The sequence below is a fragment of the Chlorocebus sabaeus genome, chromosome 13, assembly GCF_047675955.1.
Source record: "Chlorocebus sabaeus isolate Y175 chromosome 13, mChlSab1.0.hap1, whole genome shotgun sequence".
NCBI classification, from domain to species: Eukaryota; Metazoa; Chordata; class Mammalia; order Primates; family Cercopithecidae; genus Chlorocebus; species Chlorocebus sabaeus.
In genome coordinates, this window is record NC_132916.1 from 12,733,829 (window position 1) to 12,747,385 (window position 13,557).

The window sequence follows — 13,557 nt, forward strand, 5'->3', positions numbered from 1 at the left end:
AGCGTCTGCAGGCAACAGGTCTGGATAAGGCTCTAAAGGCCCACTGGATGAATGAAGAAAGACATACCTTGATAGCCGCTAGAACTGAACACTGTGGCCAAACTCTGCAAGGCCTTTCCTATCTTCTGATACTCCTTGGGCAATGCTGAAAGAGAAAAAGGAATAAACTGATTAGTCTTCTGAGCAAACTGAAATGGGATTAAACTATTTCCTAAAAGTGATTATGATAACGTTGGAAGTGATTCAAAATAGTCTATATTCCTTCATAAAATATTGTTTCAAAAGTGATTTTTTCAACTGATTTCTTTCGATTATTTTTAATTGACTGTTCAGTTAAAGGTGGATGCTATTATTACTGACAGTCACTCCTACATTCTCATTCACCAAATGAGAGGCAAGTGAGATGGAAGCTCCTTTAGATGGTTTCTAGCTTACAAAGTACTTCCAGCGACACTGCGCTCGAGCGTCACATTAGCCCCTCTACCAGATGCAGAGCCACCATCCTCATCACGGACAGGATCAGGAAAGTGAGACTCAGATAACTGACTTGCCCAAGGTCACACGGCTAATAAATGCTGGATGCGGACTTGTGATTCCAAACACGCAGACTTTCCCACTCTGCTACGGGTGCATAAATGACCATTTGCAAACCATGACCACCAAAGACTGAAAGCAACAAGGTGTGGAGGAAAACACAACAGTCAGACATCGCAGGACCAGGGAAGAGGGATCTGAGTTTTCTCATCTGTATGAAGAGATGATTTCACTAAACGACCCCTAAGGTTTCTTTCTAAGGTGCTAAGATTCTGGGATCACTTTGGAGAACTCCCTAAGAGTCTCTGCACCTTAGACTACTCTCTTTGCCTTTGTATGGAGTCCCCTTAAATGGAGCATCTGTTTGCCTTTCAAAAGAAACCATTATTTGCATTTAAAGACTCATTGCGGTTTTTAAAGGAGAAAAAGAAAACTTTTAATGTTTCTTTAAAAAGTATTTAGGCCAGAGACATTTGAGGTAAGGTCTGTAGGCTGCAGTTATCAGGAAACATGAATCCAAATTACATGAGCTCCGTTAATTTTAATAAATCGTCCACCCTCTGGTACCTCAGTTTTGCCTCTCTACCTAAAGGCGCCCGGCATGTGGTTCACCATGCAGAGTGTGTGCTGGAGTTTTCATTCTACACGTTAGGAATTTTAAAGAACTATTTTGAGAAAAAGAAAGAGAGATGCCTGAGTCAAATCCCTTTCCCCACCCCACAAAAGAGCAGCCTGAGGCCAGCATTCCCTACTTTCTACATTTAGCCTCGTGAATTACACAGGACATGGAGTTGATCGGACATTAGACATAAGGCATTTAATTTTTTAAAAGATATCATAATCCCAAATTTTTATGATATTCTTAAAAAACGCAATTGTAAAATTTGCACTCAGGAAAAATGGCTTTCAAAGAATACAGATTTAAATGATGTGTTATGATGGTCTTGCAAGAGTTTACGGTCAAAATTAATTCACTGCCTTTAGAACTGAATTCTTTCATTTATACTTTAGAGCAGCGGTCCCCAACCTTTCTGGCACCAGGGACTGGTTTCATGGAGGATAACTTTTCCACAGACAGACAGTGGGTCGGGGGGATGGTTTGGGGATGAAACTGTTCCACCTCAGATCATCAGGCATTAGATTCTCATAAGGGCTCACAACCTAGATCCCGTGTATGCGTGGCTCACAATAGGGTGCAAATTTCTATGAGAATCTAATGCCACCGCTGATCTGACAGGAGGCGGAGCTCAGATGGTATGTGAGTGATGGGGAGCGCCTGGAGATAGAGATGAAGCTTCACTTGCCTCCTGCTGTGCGGTAATGGTCCATGTACCAGCCCATGGCCTGGGGACTGGGGACCTCTGCTTTAGAGAACAATGTCAATTCGCCTTTTGTTCATGAGTCCTCCTCTATGACCAAAGTCTTGACACAAGTTTTGTTTTCTAGATGCTGCATTTGTATACATTATTTTCTCAGGGCTAATTCTATACATTTAGGATATAGCATCATATTTCTTTGCTATGGGAAAGAAACAACTGTTATTCCTGTTGTCTGCCCCTCAAGCATGAACAGTTGGTATGTTACAAGTTGTTCTGTTTGTATAATATGTGGATGGTAAAGCACCACTGGTACTGGTATTGCCGCTAGTAGAGGAAGAGGTAGAGGTAGCATTGGCCAATGGTTGAGGTAAGACAGGGCCTGGTAAACTTCCTCTGCAAAGTGCCAGATAGTAAACGTTTTAGGCTTTATGGAGTCACAGGTTTTTGTTGAAACTACTCAACTCGACCATTATGACACAAATGTAGCCAAAGACAATAGACAAATAAACAGGCATGGGTGTGTTCCAACAAAACTTTATTTACAAAATAAGTGGCAAGCCAAATTTGGCGCTCAGACCATAGTTTACTGATTTCTGATGTAAGGCTTTGGATTTTCAGATCTGGATCGAATAGTAATACTGGCATTGTCTTTGCTGTGCTATCTTATTAATTCATCTACGAGTCACTCCATATTTAGTTTCCTGCTCTTTAAAATTATTATTGGATTTCAAATTGTTTTCCCTTTTTAGCGTAAAAATATCACCTTTAAAAAAATCATTACAAGAACAGATCCCTTTCCTATGCTGAGCATCAAAGGCCGATATAAAAGTAGGTATATATTACTCATAATTCAAAATATAAAACATTTTTTTTTAAACTGAATACAACCAATATTCCTGTACGGTGTTATGAAGTGAAGGCCAGAAAATTCTTAGTGATAATTAGAAGGCCCTTTTCTCCAGAGGTTAAGACATAGCAATAAGGGCAGACCAGATATAAAGGAGAGAAGTCCTAGGACTCTAAGGGAGTCAAAGACATCTGCGCACTGGACAGCAGTGCGATCCCAGCATTTCAGGGCCTGATAAGTCATTCTGCAGCCTCTGAGCCTGTGGGTGTAACAGGGCAGCAGCCCGCAGCATTAGCCCCACAGCTGGATACGTGACTGTTTATCTATCCTGGGCCACATGTGTGGCGACAGAGCTGCACAGTTCTGGGGAATACAGGAAAAACCTTCAGCAGAATGAAAGCCTACAAACCAAAGAGGAGGAGGGAGGCAGGAAGTTCTTAGGGACACGGCAGAGTGGGCAGAAAGCCGTGACTGACAGTGACACTCTCCCCTCAGCAGTGCTTCTGCTCTGACATATTTTTACTACTAACTATACTGGTTTTTCTAAACACTATGGCTTTAGTCAAATATACAACATCTTACCAAATGGATGAAGATTAAAAAACAAAATCATGAGACTAAGAATAACTACAAGCACTCTCAAAACATGCAAAAATGATTAATTTTCCAAAGATTATAAAGCCCCAAATTACTGGAACTAATTAAGTGAACATGGTGCTCCTTATGAGATTTCTTAACCTGGCTTTGTTAGTCAATTTTCTATGGTTTAACTCGGGTGAAGTGAGATTAAACAGAATCATAGGAGGGACATTACTGCTGTCCACCAAATACACTTCTGTTTGAGGCAGCAGGTTCCCTTCTATGATAAGGGACATAAAACTGAGCCTGCATCACCCCCTACGAGCCCAGTGCGCTGTAAGGAGTGGACTTACGCCCCGTGCAGCGCTTCCAGTGCTCCTGCCCCACCGTCAGCAGCTCCTTCACGCCGTCATCCATGGCCTTGGTGAACTTCCCCACAGCCTCGCACTTCTGCTCTCTGTGGGCGAAGGCAGCCGTCAGTCACATAAGCAGGAGGAAAAGCACTGCTGTGGGGACACTCAGGCCAAACGTACCCACAGGCACCTGTTTCCTTGCACGATAACAACTCCCCTTTCACTAAGTTAGCCTTAAATACAGGCTTGATGCAGACATTTAAAGAACTACGTAAAAAGCGGTGATTTATATTTTAACTTTGCTTCCTTTCTGCCTCTACAATTCTTTGTGAATTTTAAAATTATTCTAAAATAAATAAAATAATTTATTGACTATCTTATTTAGGAAAATTCCAATCACTGGGGGGACCATCAAATCTATAAAAGAATAATAGGGGTTGCTAATGCTAACTGGCCGTTCATTCCAAGTACTCGGTGAAACACAGACAATAACCCAGATACACAATCACCTAAGTGACCTGAAAGATACCAGATCTTTCTAAGGATGTCAAAAGTGTATTTACCAGCCTAAAAAGATCACAATATACTGTTAGATGAAAAAAGCAGATTATAAAACAAAATGTCTAGTGTGAGGTCATTTTTGTTTAAACAATCTTTCCTATAATTACATATGTACAGAGGAGGATTTGGGAGACTAAACACTAACATATTAACACCGATTTTCTCTCTGGGTGGTTGAAGGGTTACGTGTATGTGTGTGTGTGCTTCTTGTCTATACTTTCGGTAACACATACGCAATAATTTTACGATAAAAAAGCTTTTTAAAATTAAAAACCATGCAAATTTCTTATAAGTCCTTAAGAGAAAAGGAACTACTTCAAAGTTTCAGCTGACCTTGTATTTTAAAAACTAAATGATTAAAATCAACAGATTAAAAAAATATACAGAAAAAGCAGGTTAGAGACTGCTTCCTCAAGGCAATGTTCAAAGAGATTTGCTGTCTGAATATTGCGTGGGTTTTAGGTGGCTCCGTGCCACCTGGTTTCATCACACTATTGGAAACAGCTACTCAACACCATGTCAACTATGAAATCACTGGCTTCAAGGTAAAATAAAGATTTTAATCTGATGTTGCAGTTATAAAGACAGTACTTCTACATACAAATGATGGTTCCCTTGTCATTGGACTACAAATCCCGCTCATTTCATAAAACTCTAGTCTGACAACTTGAGTTTCGGCTGCGGCTACTCTGGCTGAGGCCTGACGGCCAAAGGAGGAGGGTGCAGAGTGAGAAGAAAGAAAACCTGGCAGCGTCTCTCACATTTCTACTAAGTCCAAGTCAGGTGCCTCTGGTTCCATGGTGGAAAATATCATGACTCCCGCCAGCTCATCTTTCTCAGCCTTCCTCTTTCCAGTTTTCCATTCCTGTAAATGAGAACGCTGTCAGGTTCAAGTGGAGAGCACAAACTGGTCTTCAAAATTCCCAAACAGGACCAGCTCATCGATCACCTTTATCTTTCTAATTTTCAGGAAGCAGCTCCCACTCTATCTCCCTCCTCACCATGGACCAAATACTTTTATACCCCAAATGTAATCTCAGGGCATGAACAGTGTCATTCCACAGAATGGACCTAAAGGGACCAAGTCTTTTGAGAATGAACCGATTCAGTCATGTTCCCTTTCCAATGGCTACCTACACAAACACAGCAAAAAGAAACACCCTACATACATATATATACACACACACACACATATATATATACACACACACACATATATATATTTTTTGAGATAGTCTCACTTTGCCTTCTAGGCTGGAGTACAGTGGCGAGATCTCAGCTCACTGTAGCCTTGAACTTCCAGGTTCAAGTGATCCTCCTACCTCAGCCCCCCAAGTAGCTGGGACTTAAGGTGCATGCCACTACGCCTGGCTAATTTTTGTATTTTTTGTAGAGATGGGGTTTCACCATGTTAGCCAGGCTGTTCCTGAACTCCTGGGCTCAAGCAATATGCCCACCTCGGCCCCCGCAAAGTTCTGGGATTCCAGGCATAAGCGACTGTGCTCAGCCCACCCTATGCGCTTTGACCAAGTGCCTCAAATGTTTAGGTTAACTGATTTCTAAAAAGGTAAATGCTTTTCTAAAATATAACACAGAAACCAGTATTATGAGCTATTTTTAAAAAACATATTAAGATATACACACAGAGTATCCCAAAGCAAAATTATCCAGTGCAATGAATGTCACAAAGTGAATATTTGCCTAATGACCAAATAGGCCAGGAAGGAGCAAAAAGCTCCCATTCCAAAAGCACCCCCACATTGTCCTTTCCCCAAGCACTGCTACCTTTTCCCTCTCCCACAAAGGTAACCAGTAATCAATCTCTTATGGTTTTCATTTCCTTGCTTTTCTGCTATGGTTTGAATGTGTTCTCTCCAAACTTCATGTTTTGAAACTTAATAGCCAATGTGACAATATTAAGAGGTGGGGCCTTTAAGAGGTGATTAGGTCATGAGGGCCTCTCCCCTTGTGGATGAGATTAGCGCCCTGATAAAACAGCTTGCCCCTTTTTGTTTTTCCACCTTCCACCATGTGGGGACTCAGCATTTCTCCCTTTTGGAGGATGCAGCCCTCACCACACACCAAATGCTGGTGCCTTGATCTTTGACTTCTAGTCTCCGTAACTGTGAGAAATAAATTTCTGTTGTATATAAATTATCCATTCTCGGCCGGGCGCGGTGGCTCAAGCCTGTAATCCCAGCATTTTGGGAGGCCGAGACGGGCGGATCACGAGGTCAGGAGATCGAGACCATCCTGGCTAACACAGTGAAACCCCACCTCTACTAAAAAAAAATACAAAAAACTAGCCGGGCGAGGTGACGGGTGCCTGTAGTCCCAGCTACTCGGGAGGCTGAGGCAGGAGAATGGCGTAAACCCGGGAGGCGGAGCTTGCAGTGAGCTGAGATTGCAGTGAGCTGAGATTGCAGTGAGCCACTGCACTCCAGCCTGGGCGACAGAGCGAGACTCCGCCTCCAAATAAATAAATAAATAAATAAATAAATTATCCATTGTCAGGTACTTTGTTACAGTAGCACAAATGGACTTTGTTTAGACGCACCTAAGCATGCATCCTACCCTGTCCTGCTAGTTTTTCAAGCTAGCAAAGAACCCTATAAATGCGTTCTTTGGTGTTTGGCTTCTTTTGCTCAATCTTGGTTAGGAACTACAGTCACAATTTTGTGTAGAACTATAGTTCATTCATTTCATTGCTGTATAACATTCTACTGTATGAATAATCCCCACTTTATTTATCTATTCTACTACTGGTAGCCACCTTTACCAAGTTATGAATGAAGCTGTTACGTACATGTTTCCTGGTGTCTGTGTGCCTGCGTTTCTATATTCAGTACATACCTAGGAGTGGAAATGCCAGGTCATACGAGAGGGTTCAACGTTAGTAAATGCCAAACTTTTCCAAATTGGTCTTACCAACTTTCCCCCAACAGGTTATGAGTCCCAACGGCATCTCACCTCACCAAGATGACACTTGGTATGGTTAGTTTTAGCCACTCTGGCAAGTGTGTAGTGGTATCTTGCTGTGGTTTTAATTTGTATTTATTGACTGCTAATGAGATTAGGTCCTTTTCTATATATCTGTTGTTGATTCAGATACCTTATTTTATGAAGTAAATGATCAAATCTATTTTTCCACTGGGCTTATTGATGTTTTCATAAATTCTAAAATCTAGCCCTTCATTGCTTATATATATGTGCAAGTATCTTCTACTCAGTAGCTTTTCGCTTGTAATAGCTCTGCTGAACACAGAAGTTCTAATGTAGTCTAATTTATCCACATCTTTCTGCAGAGTCTTCTTCATATTTCAGAAACTCTTCCCTGCTCGCTAGGATACGAAGATGTCCCACGTTATCTTCTGTAAGCATTACTATGTTGCTTTTCACATTTAGATCTGCGAGCCACATGGAATTCATTTTCAAGAAAACTATATACAATGAAAACTTTCAAACATATACAAAAGAAGAAAAGTATAATAAACCTCTCAGGTTCAGCTTCAATAATTACCAACACTTTGCCAATCTTTTTTTTAGCATCATTACTTTAGTATGAGATATAGAAGTCATTTACGTGATGAAGCTTTTGGAACCGTGGTGGCACGGGCAGCCTCATGTGATGCCATTTCAGTAGGGATTTACTTCGGCTTACACACTTTCTAAGAATGGCACCGCCTCTAAATAAGAAATGACCCTTGTCTAGAACTACTTGGTGCCTCCATATTCTGGGAAAACTTTAACTTTCACGCTAATTGGTTAAATCTTTCCACCCACACCTTTAAGGTCTGATCCAATAGCTACTACTGTTGCTTGCAATACTTTTGAGATTTTTCTGGAAGTATAATGACTCCTTTGGCTACAGTTTTGGGTGCTTTCCTTTCAACCAATACTCAAAGACTGAAAGAAACTTTCCAAGTGTCTGTTTGCTGTGACTCCACAGGAGACCCACAGCTCCACCTTCAGCACATGTGGCCAAGCGAGAAGTTGCCCAGGCACCACTGCTCCCCGGGAGGTGCCAATCTTGTTTCATAGGTACTCTCCTCCATTCTACCTGTGGGATTTTTTTTCTTACTTTAAAGCTAATTTCAAATATAATACATACATATATACATATTTGAGACAGAGTTTTGCTCTGTCCCCAGGCTGGAGTGCAGTTGCACAATCTTGGCTCACTGCAACCTTCACCCCGGGGTTCAAATGATTCTCCTGCTTTGGCCTCCCAAGTAGCTGGGATTACAGGTGTGCGCCACCACACCTGGTGAATTTTTATTTTTAGTAGAGACAGGGTTTTGCCATATTGGCCAGGCTGGTCTTGAACTCCTGACCTCAAGAGATCCACCACACCCAGCCTGGGACGTATTTTAAAAACATAACAATATCAATAACAACCCTAATACAATCAATTGCAGATTGTAGTGAGGTAGCGAGCACATTTCATTTCCCTGCAGTGTGCCATCCAACTGACCCAGCACCGGCTACTGAAAAGACTGTCCTTTCCCTACTATGCTCAGTGCCATGTTTCTCAGAGATCAAGTGTCTATTCTGCTCTACTGGTTAGTTTGTCTAGCCTTATGCCAAGTCATGCTTTTAAACTTTTTTAGCTTCACATTGAGTTCTGATATGCAATAACGTCTTCCTCCTGGTTCATTCTTTTCCAAGAGAATCCTGGCAATTCTTGGCATTTTGATTTTCTACATATGACATCCTTACTGTTTTCAGCCCATGAGACACAGTATTAGAAAACTTATTTAGGTCTTCCATTATTTTTCTCAATAATGTTTCATAGTTTTCTATGTAGATTTTTTGTACATTTTCTTGTATTTATTCCTGGATATTTGATACTTTTGATGTTATTGTAAATGAGGTTTTTTTTTTAGATTTTCGATTTCTGTTTTTTGCTGATAAATATGCAATGTCTTGTATCCAGCTACCTTACTAACCACTTATTTCTAATAATGTCTCTATAGATTCTTTGGGGGTTTCTGTGTCTACCATTTATTTACACGAGCTGCTACTCACCACAGCGTCATAGTTTCTATGTAGTTCTACACTGTCATTTAGCAAGCGAGGAAATTCTGGCCCAAAGGGATTAAATACCTTCACTAAGATCACAGAGGCAGTTAGAAGTAGCGCTAAGACCTCCAAGTTCTTTCTTTTTTCTCTTATACCACTTTTATGACAAGCTGATCCTTCTTTGAAAGTGGCAGCCACTTAAAACAACACAACACAACTGATGTCTAGGATTTATTAAACTCCACCATGCATAAAACATGGCCTTCAGAAGTGCCTTCTAAATCAAATCCTTGGAAAATCTATCAAATAAGCTCTTGTTAAAGTCTTGTGGGCACCAGGAAGGCAACAAACTTGGAGGAGGTTCCCTGTAGTTTCTATAACTACAAAGTAACCAAAACAGTTACTGAATTCAAAGAACTTAGTTTCACTACTATATAGCTACATGACACACAGTGTGGAGTACCCTGTCTCACCATAAATATATACAGACTCCTAAGACGTGGTGAAGAGACCCGTGATACATACAAATTCACAAAGACATGGTGAAGCATCTCCACGTTGTCTCATTCCCAAGCTGGTGACATATAACATATCACATGAGCTGGTCAATTCTAGAAATAGTCAATAACTGAAAATAAGGCCCAAATATGTATGTTAAGCGTATGCATACACGTGTAAACATACACTGATAGAGCCCTAATATTTAAGACTATTTGTTCACTTCAACAAGTGAAAAGTACTACAAAGAAGTTTAGCAAGTCAACCTCTCAAAGTTCCAAGAGGGTATATTATATTCTATTATTTGATTAGAGACAAAAATAGCCTCATAATTTATTTCCCAGGCTGATAATGTATTTAGCATCTGCTGTGGCTTCTAGGCCAACTCCTGCTTTTATTCTTTAGGGTGCTTTCTAAGATATGCAGTATTTGTTGAGACAAATTGTGGAGGAAACATCTTTAGAGAATAAAATGATACAATAAGGAGTACAGTAAATGCTTACTGAGAGAGAAAACTATTTCCAAAGCAGACAATTTTGAGATGTCAGGCAGCCAACTTCTCCTTGACTTTAATGAAGAACAGATGACCACTGGCAGACTAACTGGTCACAGGGGCAGGCAGAGAGAGGCCAGCATTGACTTTGGACTCACCATTACAGTGATGAAAATGGCCTGGCTCTGAGAAGAGTAGCTCATGTCTGCCTCTCCCTTTCCTGTCATCATGCTGTTACATCGTAAGGGCAACGTGATCAGGAAAATCAGTCATCCCACTCCCCTCACTTCATGCTGAATAATACCTTCAGGGTTTGGGGCCTAGCCTCCTATTTTTAAAACATCTAGGGAAAAACTGCTGACGCCATTACATCCTTCACCCTGCCCCTGCCCATCCTGAGCCAACCCACTCCCGGTGTAGGGGAAGCCCTTCTGGCAGGCAGCTCGTCACTCATCATGACACATTTCCTACGGTGGGAATTTAGGTTTCTGTCCCCTCACTGTCGCTGGAGGAAGTGAGAAATAACTAACCAACATAATTTTAACTCCTTTCAGAAATAAGTTTGGTGTCAATAAGACAACTCTCAATATCCTCTGATGCCATAATAATACAATGTCCTACCTTCTCATCTCGGAAATTTAGGAACTGCTGGAAAACTTCACTTTCAGAGATTACTGGATGGCGACACATTCTGGTCATCCAGGCCTGAAGTCTCTCCATGCGCATTTTGATAAATTCCTCTTCAAAGCGGCCTGCAAGCGACACACAAAGAATGACATGCAACTTTGTCTAAAATGAATTACTGTTACCATACTGTAACTGAAAAACCATTTCTATGGCTACTGTCTACTTGGTAGAAAGTTATTTAGCAAAAGGTAAACCATGGTGATTTTTCACTAATCTAAAATACAAGCAACACAATGAACGCTCAAAGACGCACAGGTAAGATGCAACAGACTTCAGTTTTTAAGAATATAATTCCAATTTAACATATCTACAAAACCTTTAATTGGGACAAGAATAATAACAACCTCAAAGTGCTATTTTCTTCAATTATCCTTAAAGTACTAAAAAAAAAAAAATTAAATCTTATCTCAACATGAAAACCTGTCTTTTTCCTACAAGCTAACAGGCCCGTTTCTTTGGGGCCACAGGAAGTCCTATAGGCAAGAAAGGAGTGATAAGCGGAATTTAATGTCATTCTCACAAATGACATGACATTTTCATATTATAAAAATGTGTCCAAATGCAATATAAATTACATATATACAAGTTTAAATTTATCATTATGAAAAGTAACCCAATGCTGTAGCTTTTTTCCTCCATGTATTTTAAATTACTTAAACTGAAATACCAAAGGAATTTTTCCATGAATGCAGTAATGTAAGTTGCTATTCCAGAACTTGTGACCATACTAAAACAGTTTAATGAGTGGTTCTTTCTGTTTTAAAAGTAGAAGGTCAGCTTGACAAGGATGGCATAACAAACATCAAGTGAACATTAAGAATGTTTATAAACCTACAAACAAAAATTACTATTAGTTGAAAGGCTTCTAGTGGTAGAAGTTCCAGCTACGGCCTGGAGAGATCAGCTAACCCTACCCCTCAAAAGCAACTATAAAGCTAGACAACATTGACAAAAACAACCAAATGAGTGCTCTAGAAATCAACAAAAGGCGAATGGCCATCTAAGAAGTGTTTATGCTTGAAGAACTGAACTTCAGGAGACAATGACGGAAACCTGTGGTGTTGGAAGGCTGCTCCTGTCTCTCCCAGACCTGCTGCCTGTGTGTCACCCCACCCCACCCCACAAGTGTTTGACATGGCAGTACCACTAGGGTGGACAGGCTGTGAAGATGGGCAGCTGCAGCTTCTCCATCAGGGTAAGAGGCTTACTTGAAGTGATGGGAGATGCCCATGTTCAATGGTGGTGTCAGTGGCAGTGACAATCTCAGAGACAGATGAACAGGAAGGGCCAACAGCCCTGATAGCCAAGGTTGAACCATGCATATTCCAGGCTGAGGCTGTATGCATACACAGTGGAGACCAGAGAAGGTCCAAGCCAGGCACACAATCCTGGTCAACTGTGAGGCTGTACACACAAGTAAAGGAGACACAAAAGGGTCTGGTAGGAAGTAAAAGCTAGGGCAACTTAAAAATGACCTGAGTTTTGAATGAGTTACATCGAGTTACAGTTACGTCGACAGAGGACAGAAGCCCCAACTTACTGGCCTGAGGTGGTTGGTTACAACCTCTGTCAATCAATCATAGGCTTACTACCAATCCACACAGACACAGGAGCAAACTCTAGGAAGGCAAATGTAAAATAAACAAATTAACAAACACAGCAATAACTGAACTGCCAGGGAGACAGACTTCAGAGATTTAATCTTAGGCAAGTTACTTAACAAATAAAAAGCAGAAACAACAACCTTCAGGGAGGTAAACTCAGAATCTAGAGTTGCTAAAATACATTCTCAAAAATGTCCAGTTTTCAACAAAAAATTAAGAGATATGCAAAGAAATAGCAAGATATGACCCATACTGAGAAAAAAACAAGCAGTCAATAGACACTATCTCTGAGTATCCTCAGAGGTTGAGTTTGGCAGAAAAAAAAAACAATGTGGCAGATAAGCAGATTCTATAAAGATGTTCAAAGAACTAAGGGAAGCCTAAAAAATTAAAGAAAAATATGACAGAGAATCAACACACAGAATTTCAAAAAGGCGACAGAAGTTACCAAAAAAGAATCACTTGGAAATTCTGGAGTTGAAAGTATAGTAATTGAAATTAAAAATTCACTGCAGATAAGGCTCAGCAGAAGATTTAAGGTAGCGGAAGAAAAAAAACACCCAGTGAATTTGAAGATAGCTCAACAGCAGTTAACTAACATGAAGAACACAGAGGAAAAAAACAAAACGTAAAATGAACACACTTTAGAATACATCAAGCACACCAAACACTTGTAATGAGAATCCCAGAGGAAGAAGAGAGAGACAAAAAAAATTTGAAGAAATAATGGCAGAAAACTTCTCAAATTTGATGGAAAATGAATCTACATTTCCAAGAAGCTCAACAAACCTCAGTACAGTCTGTATTTGTAGGATAAATACAAAGAGATTCACAACTAGATACGACAGAGTTCAACTACTGAAAGACAAAATCAAAATCTTGAAAGCAGCAAGTGAAAAATGACTGATCATGCACAGTGGTGTGGGCACTTTAGATAAACAGTATTAACAGCTGACTTGCTGTCTGACACAATGTAGCCAGATCAGTACAACTATCCTCTAAAAATAAAGACATACCCAGATAAATAATGAGAGAATTCACTGATAACAGATATGCATTA

General features: G+C 40.4%; 1 protein-coding gene across 2 annotated transcripts in view; it reads right to left on the minus strand.

The window, feature by feature from the left end:
- Window positions 1-13,557, minus strand: part of SNX9 (sorting nexin 9) — a 123,636-nt gene that overhangs the window by 13,878 nt on the left and 96,201 nt on the right. For both annotated transcript variants that reach the window (XM_038001141.2, XM_008007691.3), the window contains exons 10-13: window positions 10,828-10,958; window positions 4,955-5,058; window positions 3,633-3,736; window positions 68-145 (exon numbers count right to left, since the gene is read on the minus strand). In XM_038001141.2, coding sequence (XP_037857069.1) covers window positions 68-145; window positions 3,633-3,736; window positions 4,955-5,058; window positions 10,828-10,958 — 417 coding nt within the window. The remainder of the gene's footprint in view (window positions 1-67; window positions 146-3,632; window positions 3,737-4,954; window positions 5,059-10,827; window positions 10,959-13,557) is intronic.